Below are 26,602 nucleotides of genomic sequence, written 5' to 3'. Positions count from 1 at the left end.
AAAACAGTGGGCTTGAACTTTTTTTATCTCACCGTCTTTTTTTATGAAAGTTTTGAGCGAGTAATATTTCGAAAAACAATCTAGATTGAAAACACTAATAACATAAGGCAACAAAATTCCCCTTTTTCCCGAGCTGCCAAGAGTTTATTTTGACTAATTTGGGGGCGCTACTAAGTAGTTCAAAATATGAATTTAATAAAAATATTGAATTTAAGTTTTTCACCAACTCTAGTTTTTGAGATTCAAGGATTTTTATTTGAATGAGATAAAAATCCACTTTAAAATTATCTACAACTTCTTGGAAAAACTGTAAAAATGTCGCTAAGATACTCAAATAAAGCAATGATCAACTTTCTCTAAACCGCGAGCAGTTTTGCAGTACAGAGATATTTTTTTGGTTTATTTTTCATCGTTAAGTCAAATTAAAAAATTTTCAGAAAACTAAAAATATAAATAAATCACAACAAATGTTAGCTTTTTTTAAAACAAAGTCAAAACAATTGATAGTCTTCAACAGAGTTAAAATCCAGATCAGGAGAAGATATGAAAATTATTACTCAAACCTATCCTAACGGGATAGTAAAATCTTATTCAAATATCGCTTTGATCAAAATTTTCGTTTATGTCGTTCCGAACAAAATGATACATTTATCTCAGTTTTGATACAATTAGTTTTTTTTCTGTTTTGAAAGAGTTTCTTGAAATTTTGAATGCACCAGGTATGGTTTTGTGGAAGTGTGCGCGCCTCTCACTCTGAAGGTTGAGGTTACACAAACTTTTCAAGTATTGTGCATGTTTTGAAACAATCCACAAAAGTTTGAGAACAAGGCAGGAGGCAATGTAACATTGGATACAAGTACTTAATTTAAGGTTGTCAGAATTTTTTCAGCATGTATCCGGGCTGGACAATCCTGGCAAAATCCAAAGATTTCATCTGTAAATTGACGAACAAAAATCCGGGCAAATTTTGTAAAACCCCACAAATTTCTCAACAAAAATCAAGATAAAATAATTGAAAAAAAATTTTTTTTTCCTCAAAATTCATAATCAGATTTTAAATCGTATTTTAGGCTTCGGAAAATACTTTAATGATTATTTTTGCAAAATCTGCTTAAAAAATTTGGTTTCGGTGGCAAAATTAAAAAAAAAAATTGCAATACAATTAATTTTTTTTTGTTTGATTTGCCAAATAGAGTGAATAATTCCTGGCGAATTCCGGGCATTTTTCATTAAAATCCGGGTAGCCAGGCCGGGCCGGGCTGTTCCCAAATTTTGTATCAAACAAACCCGGGATAAAACCTGGCAATCTGGCAACTTTATCTAAAGTGAAAGAACAAATATTGCATTGAAAGCTTGTTTCTTGTAGCCCGATCAGAAGAGGAAAACAAAATTATATCAAGATGAGATATTTTAGTATTCAATTTTTTCCTAAACAGCACAGTGTGTCGCGATATAACATCAAATAGCTGCACACAGAGCCGTTGCAATTATCGCTTCATGGGAGGGGGTTTAGTTTTATTAAATTTTTGCTCTAACAGTTCATGAATTGAAAAATTGCACTTAATTAGTAGTAGATCATACATTTTTAATTTCTTTTACATTAATAGTTTTTCGTAGTAACTTTTGAAAATACGTTCCAAATTTAAAAAATGGCAAGTTAATTTTGTTCAATGAAGCCTTCAGTAACAAAATAGGAAATGCATTGGTTAAATTTTTGATTTTTTTTTTTTTTTTTGATTGCGCAAAGAATTTTTTTAAAGAATGTCTTCAACATCTGTAAAAAAAAACTTATTCTATGCTTCAATAAATAAAATCTACCAAACTCCTTAAAAAATTTATTTTTAACATCGATGAAAATATAAAAAAATCGGAAGTAAAAGTAAGTGATTGAAATTTAACGGTTCATCTGATTCTTGCAAATTGGATCCAAATTTAGTAGGATTTGAGTTTAAAATTTCTGAGTTTGAGTTTTAAATAATCTCAAATATGTTAGATATATTCAACTAAATTGTGTAAACAAACTGACTGTAATTCAAAATTTGGAAATTGAATTAACAATAAAAAACAATCTCTTTGATCTCTTGCCATTTGAATTCCTCAACGAAATACCTAGTTATCTTGATGTTTTTATCCAGATTGTAGAACTCATTTGCGAGCTGAATCTGAATCTTTTTCTGTATTTTTATACGATTTCTGAAATTTACAAAACAAAACACATATTTCTGTATCAAATTTCCAGGTCAGAGTTTTAAATATGAGCCAAGAAGTGAAATTCGTTTCAGAGCCCTCAATCACGAATCTATAGTTTAAATTTTGGGCGTCAATCTGAATCGATTGTTTCAATGTTTATGTCTAATCCGACTTGTGAACTGAATTAAAATATGAATTTCGAATGATCAATCTGATTCTGTGTTTTCAATTCTAGATCGCCAGTTAGAAGCTTTGTTTTGTTTGAATTTTGCATAAGAATTGAGTTTAAAAACTTCGTACTTGAATGTGAAACAAAAATTCATGATGGTTTTCTAATTTTCTATTTTTTTATAATTTTGGCAAATTATTATCTAAATATTGAAACCCATTGAAGAATTCACAATGCACAAAACTCAGGCTCTTCCTTCGAAAATGATCAATAACGGTGCCGGCCGCGCCCTAGTAGTCAATGAGGAATGAAGGATCATTAATACGATACTTCATAGGATCAATTAACAACCTTTTGCCCCTTTATATTCCAAACATTTAGCTTTAAAAACCGTCTATACGTCTGCGAATCTATATTTAAATATCCAAGGAAAGGGTTTTGTTAAGGTTTCCTACACCTTTATGCTCCTAGACTTTTCTTAAGGAAACTCCTAGTTCTAATATTGAGGCAGTAATAAAAAGCTAACCATTTTCATGTTTCTAGCGTAACATTTCATAAGGGCGAAACTAGCAGTTAGCTCGAAACGAAAAAAAAAACCCCGTTTGAAATTTCGGAACATCTATTCAAATCCTGTCTAGAAAATCGACCACTTTTTGTTCAACAAAATCGAAAAATGTGCATTATATTCGCTTATTGTTCGTTGGTTATCAAAATCTTTAACTTTTTTCACTAAATTTCAGAGATTTTCGAGTTTCGCCTTTTTTTGTTTTAGATTTCAGTTACGCCTGCAAGTTTCGCCCATTGGTCCTACACGCAAAAACTAATAAGGCCGTTTTGTCACACACGGTCAACACAGTTACGCCTATTGGCCCTACACGAATAGAAAAATTAATCCCATTTTGAAAAGGCGTAACTTCACGTTCCAACGAAAATGCATCAACAGGAAGTTTCGCCCAATTGAATTTTATTAATTTTTTGACAATTTTAAGTTATTTTAAGATGAAACCGCGTTAATTAGTGCAACCGCGTACATCCGGAATGACCGTTAACTTGATTTGTTCACATTTGGTAGTTTCACCCTTTTGAAATGTTACGCTAGATTTATGGAATTCTTCATAGGAAAGGAAAAATTAAATAAACTAAAAGTTTTAAGTAAGGTTGCCGAATTCACAGAAAAATCTGTAATGTCACAGAGTTTTGAGCAAATTTTCATCACAGAATCTGTGACACAAAACACAGAATTTTGAAACTTTCACAGATTTCAAAGAATTTTAGAATTTTGCATGGATTTCCAAAATTATATTTTTTTCGACCATTACAAATTTAGATTTCATACTTCGAATTAGAAAAGTATGATAAGGTTGGTAATGGTAATCTATTTTTCCCAACTGTAATGTGAAAAATACTCAATTTATCATGAATTTTCTATGAAATTCAAGGAAATAGCATTACAGAAATGCATCACTGATTTTTTGGGTAAAATTACAGAAAGTTTGAATTTTTTTTTTTCTTAGAAACACACTTACAACCAAGGTTGTCTTGGTTTTTGACAACCTTGGTTGTAAGTTGAAGGCTGCGATCTCAACACTTTGATTGCCGTGTAGGAATTTTATTAAAAAGAGAGATTAGACAATAAAACGTGCATTTTCTAGAAAAAATTAAAACCAAATCCAACGCATGAGCGTTATTAAATCTGAAGTTTGTTTTGTACAACTTAATTTCATTTGTCAATTTGTAAATTTTAAGTTATTACTGGTCATCAATGTGTTCAATTCTACCATCAAAATTATGAGAAAACTAAAAAAAAGCACATTGAAAACCTGCAGAAGAAGTCTTCAATAAGGTTTCAGCGGAATTCTATACAGAAATTTCTAAAACATAAAATATTCCATTCTACGGGGAGATCATCCATCTTGAAAAGTGGGATAATCTTAAAAAGAGGTCGTTTACAAGCTTAATGTCCTGTTTTTTTTTCTAGATAACACATGGAAAAGACAATAATATATTTTTATCAGTCGATGATTAAAAAAAGGATAGATCTATTCAAACCACCTAAATATGGTGGGTATGAAATAAGGTTGCCAGAATTTTTCACGGACATATCTGTCCTGGACAAATTCGTCCAATTTTATTGAAAACCCACTATCCGGGCAAATTTGGTCAGAACCACAGGATTATTCAGTAAAAATTTAGAAGAATACACATGACATTTTATTTTCATCAAACCATACCAGTAGATTTTAATTTGTTTTTCTGGCATCCAAACACAAGTCATGGTTATCTGGATAAAACTTGACATTAAAAATTTCTTTTTGGACGTAAACATGAAAAATATCAAAAATTAATTTTTTGTTACATTTTTAAATGAAGCGAATAAATCCGGGCAAAATCCGGGCTTTTTCCAACAAAATCCGGGCAACCGAGAGAACCGGGCTTTCCTCAAATTTTGTTGTCAGGTGTCAGGTGGTACATTTTTTCTTTACTTATCAACACACTTGACTATTTTAGATGCTGATTCACTAATTTGAACATGTTTAAATAACTTAAATAGCTTAGGTAACTTTAATATTAAATATGCACAATTTTGTACTACAAATTAATTTAAAAAAAAATACAGAATCAACCGGTTTTTCTCTAATGTAAACCAAAATTGATTGAATGAGTTAGTTTCATTCATAAGCAGGGCTTCAAATCAATAAAGGCAAAGAAATGAATATTCTTTGTAATGTATGTCTCTGTAATATTCTCTGTAATGTGTTAGACTTTTGTCCAGTGAAAACTGGAGGATTAAGTATTCTTCCCTTCTTGTTGTGGTAGCAAAGTAAAGCATCGTTGATTTCATGTGCGCATAGAAGAAAGTATGCATTTTAAGTCATTTGGCATTAAAAAAATTTTAACGTCCTTGTTCCCCCCTTAGGTAATTTCAAAACTCAAATCGGGACAACAGCAAAATTTGATGTTTCATCGTAGAGAACAGACGTACAAGCTAGCCCATGAAACTTGTGAAAAATATCCAACGACCGTTTTGACCCAGTTTTCGTTTTTTGGCTGGGTCACCAGATGTCTCCATACACACCAGAGAGTACTGTAAAAACCAAACTGAGAAAAAAAATAGGTCAGTTATGAACAAGTCGTATAAACTGTTTGGCATGTTTCAAGAAAATCGTTTTTGAAGTTTCGTAAAATTTTCGTCACGTTGCATAATGGAAAAATATCTTTAAATTTATGCCCTCTTTTTTCTAAACTAGAAAGAACTAAATTTGGAGCGATGGGATTCAAAAATGATTCTCGAAAGTAACTTGCTTTGAGATGTCTAAAATTGGTTCTAATGGGTAAGAAAGATCGTAAAGAATGTAATTAACTGGATATAGCCGATTCGTCCTCTGACGATAAACGTTCAAGAAGTGCAAAAATTTATTCAAAACTGTTAGTTATTTTGACTGTCTCAGTAGAGCAAATTTAAAAGGAGTGAAATTCTGTCTAATCAAAAGCTACTCTTATTGCATTTATCTAGCAAAAAAATAGAACCCGTCTATTTTAGAGCGGTATAAGTTTAATGACACCAGTGTGGTGACTGCTCCTTCGCAGTCCGAACTTCCATTTTGGAAAACCGACGAGATCGACAGGACGCGACATTCTCCGCCAAGAATAGTTTCGAGAATCAGGACTTTAAGCATGTCACTCTCAATATCAACCGAGTCCTTGGACCAACACCATCAAATCAACTCATGTGTGGAATTTTTTTGTTTACTTTATACCTTTACACAGTACTTACAGCATATTTCACCTTTGTAGGTACACTAACACTTATTCGAGTTATTAATAATGCACGTTAAACTTATAACTCATACATACAACAATACACGCTTAGAAATAAGGATTAAATTATTCTGGAAATAGGACAATTCTTATTTTTACCCGTATTTGATCAACCATTTTTACCAGCCCTACACTATACCACCACAACCAGTTTACAGCATTTTTGAACTTAGTGAACTGAAAGTCATTTCAAATGTGAAATCGAGAGCTGAATCCGAAAATGATATTCAAAAAAAAAACTCAGTAGGGGAAAGGTTTCCAAAATGGGCCTATAGGGTTAAATGCGCCTACGGTCGTTTGACGAAATGGCTGACAAGACAACATATCTAATCAATGCATTTTTAGCGAAATACGCTTTGAACATAAGGCAAGAAAGAGTTTCATGAATAAACCAATTCAAAAAAATTGAAAAAAATCATACAACGTTTTGTTACCTTATCTTCTATCTATATATATAAAAATGAATGTTTGTCTGTCTGTCTGTTCCCTATAGACTCGGAAACTACTGAACCGATCATCGTCAAAACTGGCATCTGAGGGTTTTTGAGGCCGGGGATGGTTTCTGTAATAGTAAAAACTCCATCCGACTTAAGGAAGGAGAGGCTTCCATACAAAATTTGTAGTTTTTTGAAACAAATTAAAGTCATGACATCCATTTTCTTGAGATTTTTTTTTTCCTTTGGGCGGTTTGTTTTTCGTCTCTATGGTCGAGGCGTCGCAAAGCATACTGATCAGTAGGAATATTTTGGCGCGTATTTCTCAGCCTGGGGTTTGTTTTTCGTCTCCATGGGCGAGACAAACGTCGACGCAAGAGGATAGTAACCAAAGCACACTGTTCATTGATTGCTGGAAAATTTAACAATAAGGCGCCTGTTTCTCAAACACGTGGGGCGATATGCAACCTAGATGTGTTTTTTTCTTGCTTATTTGATTTGTACACAGCACGTGGTAATAAATGACGCCTAGATGTGACACGGATTGGTATTTTATCAATCGAATCAAAACCAATTGAAAGATTTGCAAAAATACTTCCATATTTAGTTCGTGTCAATGTAGGTAGCATTCGACTTTTCATTCAAGGAACATTAGAACATGTTCAAACGTTCAACTTTTTTTGTTAAAAAAAATTAAAAATTATGTTTTCTTCTAGAAATTGTTACTTCGGCCCAAATACACAACTGAAACGAATTTAGAAATGAAAATGGGAGCTTTTTATTTTAAATAATTCTGAAAAAAAACCATCGTACTTTTTGCTTACATACCAGTTCAAGTACGTACTTAACATGAAAAGTGTTTTTGTGTTACATGGATGCATAAAAGAGACTTTTGATCCGCTTCGTTTTTGAAAAGTGAGACTTTACAACTGATATTAAACTGGACGCAAAATTTTTAAGAGAAATTTGTAGTTTTCCCTAAAAGTGTTAAAAACAATATTCCCTTCTGTCAACTTACACGGTGGGGCAAGGGCAAACGTCGAACTTTTAAGAAATTCATCTTCAAAATGATTCAATATGTTGGAAAGACCAGAAGGGGTATTCCGAATGTTGAAACTGCAGCGGATATTGAAAATTCTTAAATGTCTTTGTAAATGAAGGCCATTCCCTTTGAACAGCATTCCTTAAAAGTGGAGTAACAAACATAAATTTATATTGCAGGAATACTGCAGATACATATATCAGTGAAACTTGATAGAACAAAAAACAGGAATTCGTATTAAAGCCATTACTCTGACGCATCTGTAAATAAGCTTTGCATTGACACTTGCCCCAATATACGGGACAAATGTAAACTTAAAAATTTGAATATTTGACTTTCAAAGAGAAAATTAAAAAAAACGCTGAGAACTTATTTAGTGATGCAACTGATATTTTTTTTAAATATTTATATGTTTACCGTAGTAAATTTATTTAATAAAAAAAGAAATTTGCACTGTATTGAATTCATAACTAATTCAATATATTTTTCATTACCATGATAAGTGCTGTTTGGGTAACGAGCCGGTTAAATTTGCCTACCTTCTTCAAGCAGTGGGGGACAAAATTGAAAAAGATGGGAGAGCTTCCATGTAAATTTAAGATAAAGAGCTTTTCGAAGAAGGGACCATATTTTAAAAAGTTTTTTTGGGTACAGAGTACAAATTTCAGATCTTGAAAAACGAGTTTAGAGATCAAGTTTCAGTAAATAATACATACCATCTTTGAATTGCTATTCAGAACAGAACTGCAGCTGCAGCTCTCATTTCAAAGTTGTTGGTTCTGAAGTATGATGAGGTTTGATTTAAAACAATGCTCTCTAAAATCTAAATTTTAATAAATTTTCACAAATTAAATGTATTTCCGGAAGGTGTAGCAAAGCACAACGGGTCAGCTAGTGATGTAATATTTTGACTTTTAAAAATTATACGTAAAGATGCTCAAAACTAAAAGTTGAGTAGTTTTTTATTCTTATTCAAATGAACCTTAGAAGTAAAACAAATTTAAGCATTTACGATGGTTTCATAATAATCGGAAAGTGAAATATGAGAGTGTTTTTGTATGCCCCCATCATGTTTGTAAAATGCCACTATCCTAAAATAACAGCTTAAAAAGAATAAATGTATAAGGTTTTTATCATTAAAACTTCGAATTTAAGGTCTTATTTACACCTTAAGTTAGAATTGAAGATCTCAAAACAGATATGATAATATGGCAACCCCAACTTTTGTTTTATTCTATAAAATACTAAAAGGAAAAGATTTTTATAAAACTTCAGCTTTGTCGTATGGAAGTTATCAGTTTCAAGCATTCTCAATAAAATTCTACGGAAATATTGCCAAAAAAACAGAAATTTTGCCTAAAACAGAAATAGGCGCATTTAGCCCACACGGTTTGAGGTTCGGCAATTTTGACAACAGTAAAAGTAAAATCGATTTCTCAAAAGCTGAAGGAGATTTCAACATAAAAACTACTGCAATGTATAGAAAAAAGATGTCTGCGCATGTTTATATAGTTTTTGCACACATATTCGATGAAATATTTGATTTGATCGGTATTCTTCTTGATAGGCGCATATAGCCCGCTCCACCCCAAGAACAGTTTTTGAGTTATGCTCCAAATATGAAATTTCGGAAAAATAAAAAAAAGTACTTAAAATATCTCAGGCTACAAACCAGTAATTCGAAACATCTTTTTTCATATTAAAGGTGAACAAATTTTCTATCGTTCACCTGAACACCATTTTTGCGGCTGATCAACAGTATTGTTGATATTAGTGCCTTATGATAGAAATTTTATTTAAAAAACGCATTATTTGAGAGCAGGGGTGAGCAACCTTTTGAACCTACGGGCCAATTTAAATTTGAAATCTTGCCGGCGGGCCGCACTTAAAATTTTTTTGTGATAATTATCAGAGCTTCACAACATAACTATAACATTCAAAAACACATTCATAACTACATATTTTGGCGAAAACATATCTGAAAAAGGAAAGATAAAACGATTTCACGAGCTCAAAAACAGTAATTCAACACGGCTTTTTAAATACCCGATATTAAAAAGGTACCTCGCTAAATCTTTTGTTGAAGCATGAAGATAGCAAGTGCGATGTGTAGCATGCCATGATTTTATGATAATGTAAAATAAGTTAGAGCAAGTTCACTGGTGTTGGGAAAAAGTGGTAGAAAATTTGACAATGACGGCACATTTTGAAAGTTTTGCCATGCAAAAACATTTTCAAAATCTGTGGCCTTCTAGTTTTTTTACAACACGTGTTGTATTTTCGCATGTTGTGATGTAAAAATAACAATATTTTTATCACATACAGCTGAAATAGAAACAGTGTTGTAAAAAATACAACGCCTAAAGATCTTGAAAACATTTTTGCATGGTAAAATTTTCAAAATGTCAAAAGTTTTACCACTTTTTCCCAACACCAGTGAACTTGCTCTTAGAAATATATAGTTTTTATTGTTAGACCACCAGGTGAGCAGGTTCTACTTTCATTCCACTCCTACCCCCAAAATATTTGTCATTTTTAAATTCTCTCTTTTAATAGTACTTCTTGGCGAATATTCGTTCTTACAACATTCTTGTTTAAACCGATGATACTATTCGTCATCACTTCCATTTAAAAATTTTCTGGAGCTTACCACAGTGATAACTAAGAGTGTGATAAAAAGATTTTTAAAGAAATCATTGTCTTCTTAGCGTTGTACTTTTGATCGCTATTTGACTTTCTGTTTTTTTTACAATTAAAACTTGGCCTCAAAGCCTAGATGTTTTTTTTCTACAAACGTTAAAAAACCTGTTTTTTTAAATTTAAGTTCTGAATTAGATCATTGCATTCAGATGTTGAGCAAGGTTGTAAAATGTTCAATTTCACATATTTTCTAGGCAACTATTTTCCAAACTACCTTCTTGATTTTAGAATTTTTATCCACATTTTTTTTTAATTTTTAATCTTATTTAGATATCACTGCGATAGGATTTCTAGAGCAATATTTTGACACTGGTAATGTAGATTGCGAATTATAAGTGAAATAACTCAATTTATCGAAGTTTGTGATAAATTCCTATAAAATTTCTGAAAAAAACATCACAGAAAATCGTCAAAGATATTTTTGATGGAATTAGAGAATCTAAGATATCTATTGTTTTTTCAAGAACTAATATTTTTTGTAGGTAACATTGATGCCGGCTGATTCATGATGATAAACAATCTAAAATCGTTCACCAAGACTTCGTTATTTAGTTTTCGTCAATATTCAGAAATAAAAAATATATCTCAAGTTTTTGGTTTAATTTTTTTGTCAGTATTTGAATGCTAACAGAACAAACATTTTTGCCGAATTGATTTGATTTGATTTGAAACACTCCAATATTACGTTATGCCAATAAACAATACTGCATTTATGCCTAAAACATAACATACTAAACGCTTAAAATGCCAGAAAAAAGTTGACAAACTGAAGTTTTCCTAACTATCCATTGTAGAAAAAATCTATATATATAAAAATGAATTTCTGTCTGTCTGTCTGTCTGTCTGTCTGTCTGTCTGTTGTCTGACTCAGAAACTACTGAACCGATTTGCGTGAAACTTAGCAAGTGGGGGTATTGGAGGCAGGGGAAGGTTCCTATTATGGTTTGAGACCCCTCCCTCTAACAGGAAGGGGGGGAGGGGCCTCCCAAATAATAGTCAATTTTTTGCATAACTCGAGAACCAATCAAGCAAATGGTATCAAATTTGGCATGGGGTGGTATGTGGGGACGGGGAATATTTCTATGAATATAAGGTACCCCTCCCTCCTCTCAGTGGGGTGATAGGAAGGGAGGAGGGAGGCTACGTTAGAATTTTTCATATAACTCGAAAACTAATCAAGATATTGGAACCAAATTTGGCATGGATAGGTATTTTGATACGAAAAATATTTCAATGATTATTTGAGACCCCTCCCTCTTTCCAGAAGAAAGGGGGAGGAGCCCTCTTTCATATTTTTATACATAACTCGAAAACTAATAAAGCAAATGGAACCAAATTTGGCATGGGAGGGTATTTGGATACGACAAATATTACTATGATTATCTGGGACCCCTCCCTCTTTCCAGTAGGGAGATATAAAGGGGGGAGGGGGCCTCTTTTATAATTTTTACATAACTCAATAACTAATTAAGCAAATGGAACGAAATTTATTTATTTATTTAGGAACGTGACATATTCTTATGATTATTTAAGACCCCTTCCTTTTTTCCAGCGGGAGAAACTAAAGAGGGAGGGAAGTTTCATACAGTTATTACTGCATTTCTCAAGAACTACAACAGCAAATGGAGCCAAATTTGGCATGGAACGATATTTGGGTACGAGAAATTCTTCTATGAATATTTGGTATCCCTCACTCCTTCAAAGAGGTGGATAAAAAGGGGGAGTAGAGGTCTCCCTTACAATTTTCAGTATAACTAGAGAGTTGATCGATCAATTTGAACCATATTGGGCATGTGAGGATATTTGGATACGAGAAATGTTTCTATTTTAAATTGAGGCCCCATCTTTTTTAGCGGAAAGATATAAAGGGGGAAAGGAGGGCTTCCATACAATGTTTTTGCATAACTCGAGCATTAATCGAGCAAATGAAACCAAATTTGGCATCAAAAAGCATTTGAGTACGAAAAATACTTTTTCTATGTGAAACAATTCCTTTCTTGCAATAGGATGATAGAATTAGGAATATAGGAGGGGAAGAAGAGGCTTACATTTAACTTTTTTTTTACAAAATCCGAGAAATGAACAAAACTTAACATGAAAATCATTTTGGTATGATTCTATGATTATATGACACACTTTCAGTGAGTAGGTACAAAGGAGGAGGGAGGTGAGCCCAATACAAATTTATTAGCATAAGTTCTCAACGAATAAGTTCTAACGAAGCCAACAAATGGACACAAATATGACATGGAAAAGTACTTGGTTACGACATATGTTTCTACGATTGTTTTAGACCCTTACGCTTTACAGTGTAGAGAGGGGAAGAAAGGAGAAGGCTCCATATACATTTCGTTGTAAAGCTTAAAAACTTATCAACCTATCAATGGAACTATATTTGATATAAGAGGATTTTCGGGAACGAAAAAAATGGGTATGATTATTAAAGATCACGACCTCCATTCAGCAGGAGGTGAAAGAAAGAACAGGGGAGGGGGCTCTCTTATCAGTTTTTAGCATAAATCTAGAACATATCAAGCAAAAACAACCATATTTTATAAGTTAGATTGTTTGCGTACGATTAATTTGGGCCCTCCCAGCTCAGGGTGAAGTTTAAAGAAACAGATTAAAATTATCAGATCTTTAACACAAATTTATAGCTCAAGATTCAAAATATTAGTTTCAGTCATCTTTGTACTGCAATTCAAAACTCCAGCTGCAGCTCTCATTTTATAGCGGTTGCTTTAGAATTATGTTATAATTTAATTTAAAATAATGCCAACGAAACAATACAAATTTGAATAATTTCTGAAAATACTATTTGTTTTTGAAAGGTGTAGCAAAGCACACCGGGTCAGCTAGTTAAGGTATAAAAATTTGAAAAAAGCTTCGCGGGCTGCACAAAAGGGTCTCGCGGGTTGCTCACCCCTGTTTTAGAGAAACTTTTATTTAAGCGAAAGTTTTATACTCGATGGAAACATTTAAAAAATCTGATTCTGGTTCTGCCCTTGAATGTCAATTTCAAACAAATATTTCAAGAGGTTATTTATAAAAATCGGTTGAAAATTGAAGAAACTATGGTTACTTTACCATAAAGGTTTTTTCTGTTGCATTTTTTAATAATTCAATGAACCGCAGTACACTTATCACAGTAAAGAAAGAATTAAACATGGTAAATCTAACTCGCTCTAAGTCATAATTATTAATTAGCTTACCAGAAGGTTACATGCCAAATTTCAGAAAGATCTGACCATAGGGAGGGGTTGCTTGAGTTTAAAACGTGAACAGAATTGTAAGGTATTTTGCCCAGGAGGAACAAAAAATACTGGTTTTTCATCAATTACTTTTGTTTAAACTAGCCGATTGTTTTTTCTGATTATTTCTATAAAAGCCTAAATTGAGACAAACATTTTACCCGAAGACTGTAACACGATTGGACTCGAAACAAAAAAGTAATTGCGGTTCAAAGATTGTATTTCGGCCTAAAATTCTCGTATTAATCACAATGCGTAAAAAGAAATCATTGCGTGTTAGAAAAAAATTTTCGGCCTTTGAGCCGCAATAACTTTTTTGTTTCAAGTCCAATCGTGTTATAGTCGTCAAGTGAAATGTTTGTCTTAACTTATGATTTAATAAAAATTTTAGAGAAAACAATCGGCTAGTAGAGAAATAAACTATTAATGAAAAAACAGTATTTTTTGCTTCTCTCGAGCATAATACCTTAAAATCCTATTCACTTTTGAGACTCAAGCGACCCTTCAACATGGTCAGATCTTTCTGAAAATCGGCATGTGATCTTCTGGTAAGCTGAAAAATAATTTTGACTTGGAGCGAGTGAGATTAACCATGTTTAATTTTCCACATACTATGATTAGTATACTGCGGTTCGTTAGATTATTTAAAAAAAGCAAAAATTGCAGTTATTGTAAAGTAGCCATAACTTATTCAATTTTTCAACCGATTTTGATGAAAAAAAAACCACTGGAAATCTTTGTTTTTAATTCACATTGGGGACCAAGAGAGAATCAGATTTTTTAAATGTTACCATCGAGTCTAAAACTTTCGCTGTAATAAAATTTTCTCTAAAAAATGCGTTTTTTAATTTTTTTTTTCTATTATAAAGTCACTTACATCATCAATACTGTTAATGATGCGCAAAAATAATGTTCAGATGATCGATTGCAAATTTGTTCACCTTTAATATCCAAAAAAGAGATTTCAATTTACTGTTGTATAGTCCGAGATATTTCAAACGAAGTACTGGTACTGTTTTTTTCAAAATTTCATATTTGGCGAATAACTTAAAAATTGTTCTACTGAGATTTTTTTGTATTTCATTTTCGGATTCAGCGCCCGATTTTGTTTTTATTTATTTTAAATTTTAAATTTTATAAACTAGTGTTATTGATGTGTTCATATACGATAAGCCATTTCAAAAACTAGCACATGGAAATTTGATTTGTAACTTTTGGCACCGTTTCCAGTCATTTTTCAACGCATTTTTGGATGCCAGCGTTCAAAATTTTACACACTTTTTTGAAGATTTTTTGTTCGAGCTTGTACGTATGTTCTCTGGGGTTTTATGCATGTTTAAATCATTGTTTAAATTATTTGGCATAAAAATTGAAATTAAGATTTTTCCAATTTGGTGAATCTTCAGGGTTCAAAAATTGACAATATGACCCCAAATTCTTTGCCGATTGAGCTGAAATTTAGCACATGTCGGTTTTGCGGGTCAATCTAAAAATTTTATGTAGTCCGTTTTTGAAGTTTGGCATGCCCCATATGGCATCTTGAAATTCGATATTATCTTTGAAGAATTACTCTTTCATTGGTTACTTTTGGTGATAAAAGCGACCATTTTTCGGAAAATAGTGACTCTAATGACCAAATGATGAAAAAAGTGACTTTTCAGTGACTGACCCAAAAAAAGTGACCAAGTCACTAAAAAGTGACTCGCTACCAGCCCTGTAAAAAAAAATTGAAATCTTATATCTTAACATTATTACCCAAAAATGTATCTTAACCAGAAAATGAACATTGACTTTTTCAACGGGTTTACAAAACCAGTACAAAAAAGGAAGCAATTTTGATAAAGAAAATTGCAAACCAATTTGACTGCACAAAGATAAAGCTAATTGCGGACTGGAAAGAAGCCATTTCCCATTTTGTTTTATTCTGCCAACCGATTAACGGTGAAACAAAAAATCGTCTACCATGCCTATTTGCTGTGTGGTTAAATTTACCAGCCTAATGAAACCTTAAACGTGGGCAGATGTGCTGCTTTCATAACTCACTTGTTTTGTTTCCCTAGCTTTGACATTTTCCGAAAGGGCACATTTTAAATAGCACTCAGCTGTTTTTGTAAATTTAAATTTTTCTCTTGAGAGCGGTTTATAACTGGAGTCTTGGCAGATGATCTCATGGTAGTAAATTATTGCAATTTTTCAAGAGGAAAAAGTGAATAATAACTCATAAATCGAACAGAGTAGAAGGTTATTGTTTGTATTTATAGCGAAATTTAAACAAAAATGATTTTGATTAACCATCGACTCACCTTGGACCGGTAATGTTCAGGCCAATGTTGGCTGCTGAATGTACCCGGGAATATCGGCGAGTAGCAGGTTCCCCGGCATAGCTGCTGGTCATAGCACTGCCGATGGACCCCTTGGGACCTCCCACCGCTGCACCATCGCTGCTTCCACTTGTTGTGGTTGCCGCTGACGACGCCGTGGTTGAGGAAATGTTCGCCATCGTCGTCGTCCTTCCCTTGCTGCCAATATTGTTGTTGGTAAATTCATTGAACAGTCGATCCCGTTCCGCTTGCCGGGCCGTTTCCTGTTCATTGTACAGCTTCGAGTGGTACAGCTCGATGTTGTTCTTGAGATTCTGGTACAGATCCCCTCCCTCCAGGAGATCCGGATGCCTTTGGCCGGCCTGGGCCAGCACCGGATCCCCAAAAAGGCTCGTCTGGTCATGGTATCTTTGATTTTCCACCGATGATGCCTGTGATGACGTCGAGTAGTAGTAATCGAACCGCGAACGTTGTCCAGCTGCTGTTGCGTCATTTCGGTTGTACATGTTCATACCCATAGCATGACGCCCGCGGTTCTGATGCTGGCTGGGCACTTGGCCAAAGGGATCGTCCCCTGGCAGCACTGCGGTGGGATTTCAGTTTACTGGTTTTTCTGGGGTTTGGACTTTTGTTTATTTCTGGATATGCATAGCTTCGTTAAACACGGCTTCGCCATCTGAAAGTAAACAATTGATAAACTCATTTACAATGTGTTATAAGTATTGAAAGATACATGGGAAAATACTGCATGTTGAAGTAATGAGTGAATCCGAATCAAGGCCGTGCGAACGGGGGGGGGTTTTAGGGGTTTAACCCCCCCCATTAAGATTTTTTCCAAGTAAAATTTTCAGTTCAAGAAAGGAATTTACCGTACATGTTAAAAAAAATTGCTCGCCTCCGGCGGAATTTTGTCCTAAATCACTCAAGGCCTAAGACATTTAATATTAAGACGTTTTCAAATTGATACTAGTTTTCATTTTAAAAAATTCAGTTTGTTTTTCAATAGACCATCTGTATTAAAACTCAAATCTTGACACAAAAAATGGGTTGTATTTAGATGGGTTTTTATTAAGAAGAATAACTTTTTTACGAATACTTATTTTAGTTGTGTCTACAAATTGGTAGAAATGTGATAGGTGATTAATACTTACGATAGTCATCAGAATTATCCAAAAAAAAATTTAACTTCAATTTTATTACTAATCACTTTTAATAAAAAAACGTCATTACATTTTTTCTGCTAATTATAAATATTCTTAAAGAAACAAATTTTAGCTTCAATTTTATTATGTGTTTCTTGTTCTTCTAAACGCTCAACTCCACATCCAAGAGGTTTTTTTTATAAATTAAACAAGACCACAAAATTCACATCCTTCCGAAGTGCTAAGAACTAGTTTTCATTAAATTAATTAAATCCAACTATGCAATTATTTTCTTTTATCAGCATTCCTTTTTTTAAATAACATTTAGATATGTTAAAATCATTTAAGAAAAATAGGAATTTGTTTGACAAAACTTTAAAACTTTACAAAAAAAAATTTAATAATGGTTTTAATTTAATTATCAACTTTTTTTAAGACCAAGTTATTTTGACTTCTGCGGGAAAAGTTAGACAAGTTTTACGTTTAATAAGGAAATTTCAACAAATTGAAAAAAAAATCAACAAAAATTGAATAAATCCTATGTATTGTTATGATATTTGTCTAATAAAAAAAAAATCTGTTTAATTTATTTTTTTAGATTATTCATCATCCTCACGATGAAAATATTTTTCCTTCTTAATAAAATGAAGTAAACAAATTCAGAGTCAGTTTTTTTTCTTTTATGTAGATTTGTTAGTTCATCTGTTATCAATCATTGATTTCACTCAACACTGATTCATTATTAAACTTATGAACTCTATATCACCAAAACTAGAGGCGATAGACCAAATCTATGTGATGATTCAGGAAACTCAGGAAATTCCAGGAAAATTCGAAGTCTACCAAATTAACAAAGGCATACAATGCTGTTTTCTTCAGTTACCAATTGAATTCTATGAATTAATTTTCGGAATCGTAAGAAGTTTTGATTGAAAAAAAATTTCTTCTAAAAAGCTTATCTGTTTGTTTTTCATATTTTGTTTGTTTTTTTTTTTAAATAACTGCACCGAGTTTTATTTTATTGAATAGTTTTTTGATATTTGCAAATAAATTGTAAATGAACTATTTTAATTTTTTGTAACATTTTATAATCAGTTTGTCTTTTCTGAAAAACACTTTTTCGACTATTTGTTCTTTACAGGACTCAGTATTTTAATTGAGAGCGAAAAAATATTCAGTGCTTGAATTTTTCATCTTAATATACATATGATATGTATTTTAAACTATGAAAACGTTTCAATTGTTTTTATTATTTTCAATCATCTTCTTTGAATCGATCATGATTTTTTAGTTAATTTATGAAAATTTCAGAATTGATTACAAGCAGCAACTTTACAGCAAAATTTAAATTTTTTTGAAGTGCTTTACTTTTCCAATATTTGCAACAAAACGTGAAATCAAATAATTTTGAAGTTTTAGTCCGTCTTTTGGTGTTGTTATTATTTTAATCTAAATTTGTATTTTGAAACCCCCCCCCCCCCATGGAAGGGTCCTTCGCACGGGCCTGATCCGAATAATGAGTATATTTTCCGGTGAGTTTACTCTATGGAGCCACCGCACTGTGCATAATGGGAAAATTTAATCCCAAAATCCCAGCAAATTGCAAATTTTATAATACTAATCTTACATGGAATTTTCTCAGAAATTTCAATCTGCCGACGGTTTTGGCCGGAGACATCTCAGTGAGGAGATATTTGTCCATAATTACCCAAGAATTCTCCATATTTATCAATATAAGATTGTAAGTCATTGCAATTTCATCAAACGAGCTGAAAGGTTTTTAAATACTTAAAATTAGAGATGTACCGAATAGTGGTATTCGGCGAACGGCCGAATACCGAATATCGACCTTTTCAACTATTCGGCCAAACGAATATTCGGCCGAATATTCGGCCGAATATTCGGTCGAATATTATGTTGAGTTTTCAATAGAAATACTTTTATTTCAACTGCTATTTCTAACAGAAATCTTCTACTTCTGCCATCTTAATGTCCCTCATCTTTTTAAGTCGATTATTTCCAACTAAATGTATCTTTTTTAAGTAGAGGTTTCTTTGATTTTTAAAATGTCACCAATAGCTGAAAGGACTTCAGATTTTTTATATCGATCTAGATGAATGTCTAATTTTTGCTAGACGTCATCAAAATAGTTGCCAAATAGAACGATGATCTTTAACCTTATGCATACAATACTTTCTTCTACACGTATCCACACGGCCGGGTCTGAACGATTTTTTTTGAAAACTTGTAAAAAAAGGGAAAATCTGAACAGTTACTAGGCATTATTCTCAAACATGCAAATGGAATGAAAAACATAATTACTTGAAATTTAAGGTTTTCATCGAATCACAACACAATCGTGTCTAACGAATAAATGTACATACTCTAAAAATCGATTGCTAAAAGAAAATTTAAAAATTTCAAAGAGATATTTGATTATTATTGTTTGATTTAGCAAAAAAACTAAATAAACCCAGGTAGAATCCGGAAAGTTTAAAAAATATGTGGCCATTCCATTCAAATAAAATTTTTCTCGTATTCTTTATTTGGCAAGCCTGGATATATCAAGAAAATTAGGAATAAACGATAATCAAAGTATAAAGCTATCTCCAGTGAAAAATACACGGATACATTTGAAATGTTTAACTGAAACCATAAGTTTTTGATGATTTTGAAGGTTTTTCAACATTACCTTTGGATATTTGATAAATTATTCAACGTCAGTTGAAAAATTTGAGAAGTCTGTTTTTGTATAAATTTTAAATAATAAATATTCGGCCTTATTCGGCCTATTCGGCCGAATACTTAGCTCAACTATTCGGTGAGCCGAATATTCGGCTTAACGGTTTTTTGGCAGTATTCGGCGCCGAATATTCGGCCGACCGAATATTCGGTACATCTCTACTTAAAATTATTTAAAACGGACCTTCTATAAAGGTATATACGGACGATAGTATTGGCGACAAATTGGCCTCAGCCATAACCTCAAATATTGATTCGCTGGTGGCCTCACCAGTGATGCTAGGTGCGTTTCTAGAATCAGTATTTGCTTGTTTTAAACTCATGATATTTCTGAATTGATTAAAGTGTTTAACTATCAACAGCTAAACGTTTGAATTCATTACGTGTCGTCCCTAAATGGATGAAGATAAGCCATCTTTTGCAAATGTATTTTCAAGGTTAATTCAAAACATCTGAAATATATGTTCATGTAGTACTTGGTAGATTAAAAAAGAGTTGTTTCCAACTTCTAAAAGAATGCAAAATCATTCACAGTTACCAACAAGTAAGTTAAAGAAAGCCCCGTCTACTTTGTTGACTTTGAAAATAATCGCCTACATGCTCTGATTATTTTAAACATATCCACATTATTTGCTACATTATTTAAGGGTGCGATACAGACAGTTATTATTTCGTTCAGATAAATGATGCGTTGAATTTCATATTCGAGTAGAAATCTACGGGAAAGTTACAAATTCTCAGTACTCATGAAAAGATTTTTCAATAACAATGCAACTAAGAAAAATAAAATCATTTTCCAAATATAAATGCACTTGGCCCCCCTTGAACACAAAAAAAAATCAAAACACGAACACAGATGTTTGCTTTTCCACAGGGCGAATTTGTCGATATTAGTACCGGTAAATCGCGTTTATCATGCGCCCTTCTCAAAAATCGATTCTGTTCTCCCATGGTTTGAGGTTCCTGCTAAGGTGGTGTTCGTGTAGAACTGTCAATATATCCTTATAGATGAGAAAAACTTAGGAAGCGACCGGCTCAGGAAGCAACTGACTTGCCAACTGAGCTATATCACAAGCCAAATCGATTAACTAATATATGTAAAAGATATTCATTTTTGTATAAAAATTTAGCGTTTCAAATAATTCATTGAACAAAACAGCTGTTTTTATGATCAAGAGGCTTCATTTAAAAATCTTGTAACTTCTGTAAAACTTCATAATTAATCATAATACCTTCACACCACATCAGAATGTTTCTCAAAAAATAGGTTTTAGTTCATATTATCACTAATCCGATGGTTTATAATATAACATGTAGCGGTGCTGGAACTGTAAGTTTTCGTATTGAACGTTACTACGCAGTTCTGAGAATCACCACAAAATGATTTGAGGAACAAACAAGTGGTTTTTAAGTGGTTAGGACCGACATGCGTGAGAATACAGTTTTAAGCGAAATCTCTGTACTTTGATCAGGAAACTACGAAGCGACTCCAGACACATTTATGACCAAAACTGTTATATTTTATTGATAAAGGAGCTCCTGAAATGCTTTATTTTTGTCGAAAAAATGTATTCTTTTTTTAAAGTATTGAAACACTGTAGGATTCTTCAAAAATTTCATACGCAAGAATTTTAAACTCCCAAATATCAAAAAATTTTAAAATTGACGTCAAACGGAGCATCATTCACCAGAAAGGGGATTTAACATTTGTTTACCTCAGTCTATTTTTTTTTTTTTTATAAATAACTAGCACACCCGGTGTGCTTGGCTACACCTTCTAAAAATCAATAAAGATTTAATTGAATGATTAATGCATTTCGGTGAACTATAAATTTTTCAGATTTTTAGAATTTTATTTACATTCTATTTCGTTCGAAAGAAAAATGCAATTTTTTTAAAAATGACCAAACATAACAACTAAAATGCTTGTTTTCTCAAAATTAGCTTTTGTGCACTTATACCCTTTTGTTTCCAAGTGCCACATATTCCATAACTTCCAGTGATAACTTAATTCTATGTAAAGTGTACGTGAAAATCAACACTTTGGTCTTCGGATGCAGAGCCTTCCCTGCACTTTGGTTCGAGCACGTTAATCAAACTCGAGTTCACCTGATCACTATGACTTGAATAATTTCGGACAATCCGATTCGAACGAACTCGAATAAAAACGCGCCGCCAATTTAAGTAAAAATTCGACTTTTATTAAAAGATCAACTCTATGATCGAACGCAGTAAATTTATTTCCTAGCGCGAGAAATACAACTCGTTGTTGCCTCTTTGGTAGCTGCAGTCGAATAGACCGATCAGCTCGAGAACGATCGAACACATCAGTTCGATTTTCTACCTAGCCCTATTGTTCACAATTGTTCACCCAGGCTGTTGAACTCCTGCAGTGATTTTTTCTATCCTAGCTATTGTTTCGCATTGTGTTTGATTTGTGTTACATTTGTGTGGCTAGATGGAGTGTGGAACAAAATTTGCTAATCAAAATTTAAATTCAAATCAGTGATTCTCAATTTTACTAACAAACATAAAGTTTTACAATTATTAAAACTGATTAGTTAGTTTGTTTTGATATAAAATCATATATCTTGAATTTATGTAATCAAAAATCTAGATTAACCATCATTAGCATTATTGAAAACAATTTTATTATTAAGCCAGTGAAATATCGTATAAAAAAGTATTATATTTGAATTTGAGTCCTGTTCAAAATTATCCATCTAACTCTATGTATCAAGAGATGTTCTAAATTATGCAGCAAAAACATTCTTTTATATTTTCTTTCCAAAAAGTCTATCACTTAATCGCAGATGACATAGATTTTTTCGCAGATTTTTTTAGCAGTTTTTTAAAGAAAATACTGTCGTAATCTGAGGGTTTTCCTTGTCCCGAAGGCCGTCTTCTCGAGGTCGCTTACTCCACTTGATGTTTACTTCACAAAATTCGATTTAAGAATGACCCGATTAGCACAAGTGCCGTTCTATTTGTAGGTAAAAGATACCACGCAACAATGAACGCAATGAACATTTTTTTCAATCAAAGTAGCCAGATTTTCTCAGATTCCGCATGTTGTTAATTTGTCCGTCAATTATTAGTGCGTGTTGAGAAATTCTAAGTGATTAATTTACGTTATTTTCTTCTAACATAAATTATTTGATTTTATATTTTCCATTATCTCATATCTTTCCTACAATACTTCCCTTCTGTACTCTCTCAAGTATCATGTCGTCAAAATTAAAATGATTCATAAATTTAAATTATTCTCATATTTTTACTTTTGTGAAAATATTTAGTTTTTATCAAAATATTACAAGCATTGAATACATTTTTTTTTTCAATTCTTAATCGGAGAGGTTTCTACTTCCAGTCGTCTTCCTTACCATCGGGGAAACATGAACGATCTTTTCACAAATGATTTTTTTATAGGTTCGGCCATTTAGTTTTTCAGAACTCTGATTTCAATCTTCTGTTTTCTCATAGGAGACAGATATCAATTTTCTTTGTTTTCATCATAAAGTTTCAAATCTTTACATCCGAGTTCAACTTTCTGTCTTCCGCCTTCTCAACGGGGCAAAATGTGCCTTTCAATTTCATGTAAGAGTTCAGCCTTCTCCATTATACTTCTATCTCAGTATTCTGTCTTATCATCGGAGACAAAAATAAGCCTTTCTGATCCTTATATTTTCGATTCCATGTTGGAGTTTCTGTCTAATCCATCAGAACTCTATCTTGATCTTCCGCCTTCTCATCGGAGACACAATTGAGCCTTTTTCTGCTCTTAATACATTCAATTCAATTTAAGAGTTTCTGCCTTCTCTATCAGAACTCTATTGCAGTCTTCCGCCATATCATCGGAGACATAAATGTGGTTTTCATGATTCCTCAAAGAGTTTCTGCCTTTACCATCAGAACTCTATCTTGGTCTTCCGCCTTCTCATCGGAGACACAATTGAGCATTTTTCTTGATTCGTCCAAGAGTTTCTGCCTTTTCCATCAGAACTCCACAAACTAATAACTTCGTCTTTCCTACCGAAGCTATTCCAACAAATATCGACAAAGTACATTTTGTCTTTACATTCGAAACTCACTTTTCGTGGTTTTCCATTCTAACTGAAAAGTTCAAAACAGAACCCGAAAAAAGATTTAAACTCTTTGTTTTTTTTTTAAGTTGAGATTTCTTCCTAAAAGACTTTTTTTCAAGTCTTCATTAAGAAACCTATCGGATGGTAGATCCCTAGCTGCTGCCGACTGCGCCATTGTCGTAATCTGAGGGTTTTCCTTGTCCCGAAGGCCGTCTTCTCGAGGTCGCTTACTCCACTTGATGTTTACTTCACAAAATTCGATTTAAGAATGACCCGATTAGCATTTTTTTTTTGCATTAAAATTTATTTTTATTAATCGTGTTTGTACGTCTATACATGTTTAAGTTCGATTCAAGTGACACAGATTTTTCTTCTTTTCAGCTTTGATTTTTGCTATTACTATCATTATTTCAAGTGACTAATCATTTATATTTAAGAATTTGTTTGTATGAACCACCTAGGTGGGATTAGTTTGGTTTAAATTTGAAAGATTCCTACTACGATCTACTATTTACAACTTATGACTAACTAACCTACTATCTACAATGAATCTACTATATACAAGTTGCTTATCAAAGCATGTTCGGAAGTTTGGCATTTATCTACAAATTTGGATCTAATGTCAGATATCTTGATATCAATTTTTGGAATGTCCGCCTCTTGGTGTAGGTTAGATATCCTGGTATTGTAAGGACGATCTAGGATCATCCGTAGAAGCCTGTTTTGTGTCCTCTGTAACTTGTTCCTGTGAGTTTGTGCGCATGATCCCCACACCGGAGCAGCGTAAAAGATCGCGGGTGCAATTATTTGTTTGTAGACGGCCAGTTTGTTATCCCTACAGAGGCGAGATCTACGTTTGATCAACGGATACAAACATCTGGTCAGAACGGAGCATTTCACCAGTGTCTTCTCAATATGAGAGCGAAATAATAACTTTTGGTCAATCAACAACCCAAGATATGTTACTTCAGCGGACCACTCAACCCTTGTGCCTTCCTTAGTCACAACGCAAGATGGAGGAGGAACTAATTTAGGGGATTGCCTGTGCAGGAACAGTATGGTTTGTGTTTTAGAGGAGTTTATATTTATTTTCCAATTGTTTGCGTAGTTTATAAAGGCGTCAAGGCATCGTTGAAGTTTATTAGTGATTTCACGTGGCTTCCTTCCCTTGACGGCAATTGCAGTGTCATCCGCAAACAGAAAGAACTCGCAGCCATCTCCGAGGGGAGGGATGTCAGAAGTGTATAGGCTATAAAGCAGAGGGCCTAACAGGCTGCCCTGAGGAACACCTGCTGGGATAGAGAACGTTCTTGATAGAGAACCATTCAACGAAACCTTGAACGACCTATGTTGGAGATAGCTACGGATAATTTTTATAAGGTGTAGTGGGAAGTTAAAGGTACAGAGTTTGTACCAGAGCCCTTCGTGCCATACGTTGTCAAAAGCTTTCTCAACGTCCAGCAAAGCCATTGCTGTGGACTTGGATACAGTCCTGTTTCTTTGGATAGTGTTCATCACTCTTACAAGTTGGTGTGTAGTGGAATGGCCGTGTCTAAAGCCAAACTGTTCAGGCAATAAAATGTTGTGATCTACAACAAACTGGAGCAGACGATTGAGAATGAGTTTCTCGAACAGTTTGCCCAGCGCTGAGAGGAGACTTATGGGTCGGTAGCTTGAGGGCAGGCTAGGGTCTTTTCCGGGTTTGAGAATAGGAACGATCTTGGCTTCCTTCCAGATGCTTGGATAATAGTGTAATTCTAGACACTTGTTAAAGATTGAGCTCAACAGCACGTAGGCTTTGTTGTTAAGCTTCTTCAAGATTATATTAAAAACTCCGTCAAACCCGGGGGCCTTCATGTTCTTGGTAGCCCTCAGCGCTGAGCTCACTTGTTCGGCAGATATTCTGTCTTCCCGGGGTACTGCACAAGGGGAGTTATCAAGGGTGTGGACGCATTGCGCAACCTGACTTGTAAAGGGACTGACTATATTCGAGCCAAGTAAATGCGATGAAGCAATGTGGTTTCCAATCGCATCTGCCTTCTCAACAGGGGAAATAAGCAAATCTTCTCCAACTTTGAGTGGAGGAACTGGTTTAGGGTGTGTTTTCAGAACTTTGGCTACCTTCCAGAATGGTCTGGACCGTATGTCCAAATTTTGAATGACACGTCCGAAATTTTCGTTTCGGAGTGAGACCATTCTGGAAGCAATCTCCTTATTGAGATCAGTCACTTCGATTTTAAGATTTAGATTTCCGGTCCTCTGAAACTGGCGTCTACGAACATTGCGAAGTCTAATAAGAAGCTGGGTGTGGGAATCATTTGCAATAAACTTACCCCTCACAGGAACACGTCGGATGCACGCCTCATCGGCCACGGCGATTGCTTGATTAAGACCTTCTAGAGCCCGGTTGATGTCCTCATGGTCAACGAGTGGCGGATCCTCTTCGATGTTGCCGTCAACCATTCGTGCGAATCGGGCCCAGTCGACCAGGTGGTAGTCCTTCCGGAGTTGAGGTGGTCGTAGAACAGCAACGGAGCCAACTTCTGCCACCACAGGGTAGTGGTCGGAGCTGAGTTCATTGTACACTACCGGCTTGGAGATCGTGGTGTTCGTCAGGAATAGATCCAGGGTCGAAGGGTTACCGGCTCGAGAAACGTACGTCGGTTCATCCGGAAATTCGATCGTGTATAGCCCATGTTGTGAGTGG

The 26,602-nt window shown here is 33.8% G+C and overlaps 1 protein-coding gene across 1 annotated transcript in view; it reads right to left on the bottom strand.

The window, feature by feature from the left end:
* The window catches only part of LOC129742796 (uncharacterized), a 102,843-nt gene that overhangs the window by 24,726 nt on the left and 51,515 nt on the right, over positions 1-26,602 (bottom strand). The window contains exon 3 of the mRNA XM_055734736.1: positions 15,909-16,602. Coding sequence (XP_055590711.1) covers positions 15,909-16,444 — 536 coding nt within the window. The 5' untranslated portion in view covers positions 16,445-16,602. The remainder of the gene's footprint in view (positions 1-15,908; positions 16,603-26,602) is intronic.

This window comes from Uranotaenia lowii, chromosome 2 (assembly GCF_029784155.1).
Source record: "Uranotaenia lowii strain MFRU-FL chromosome 2, ASM2978415v1, whole genome shotgun sequence".
Taxonomy (NCBI): Eukaryota; Metazoa; Arthropoda; class Insecta; order Diptera; family Culicidae; genus Uranotaenia; species Uranotaenia lowii.
The sequence above is the reverse complement of the archived record's forward strand: the minus strand, read 5'-3'. Positions and strand labels throughout refer to the sequence as shown.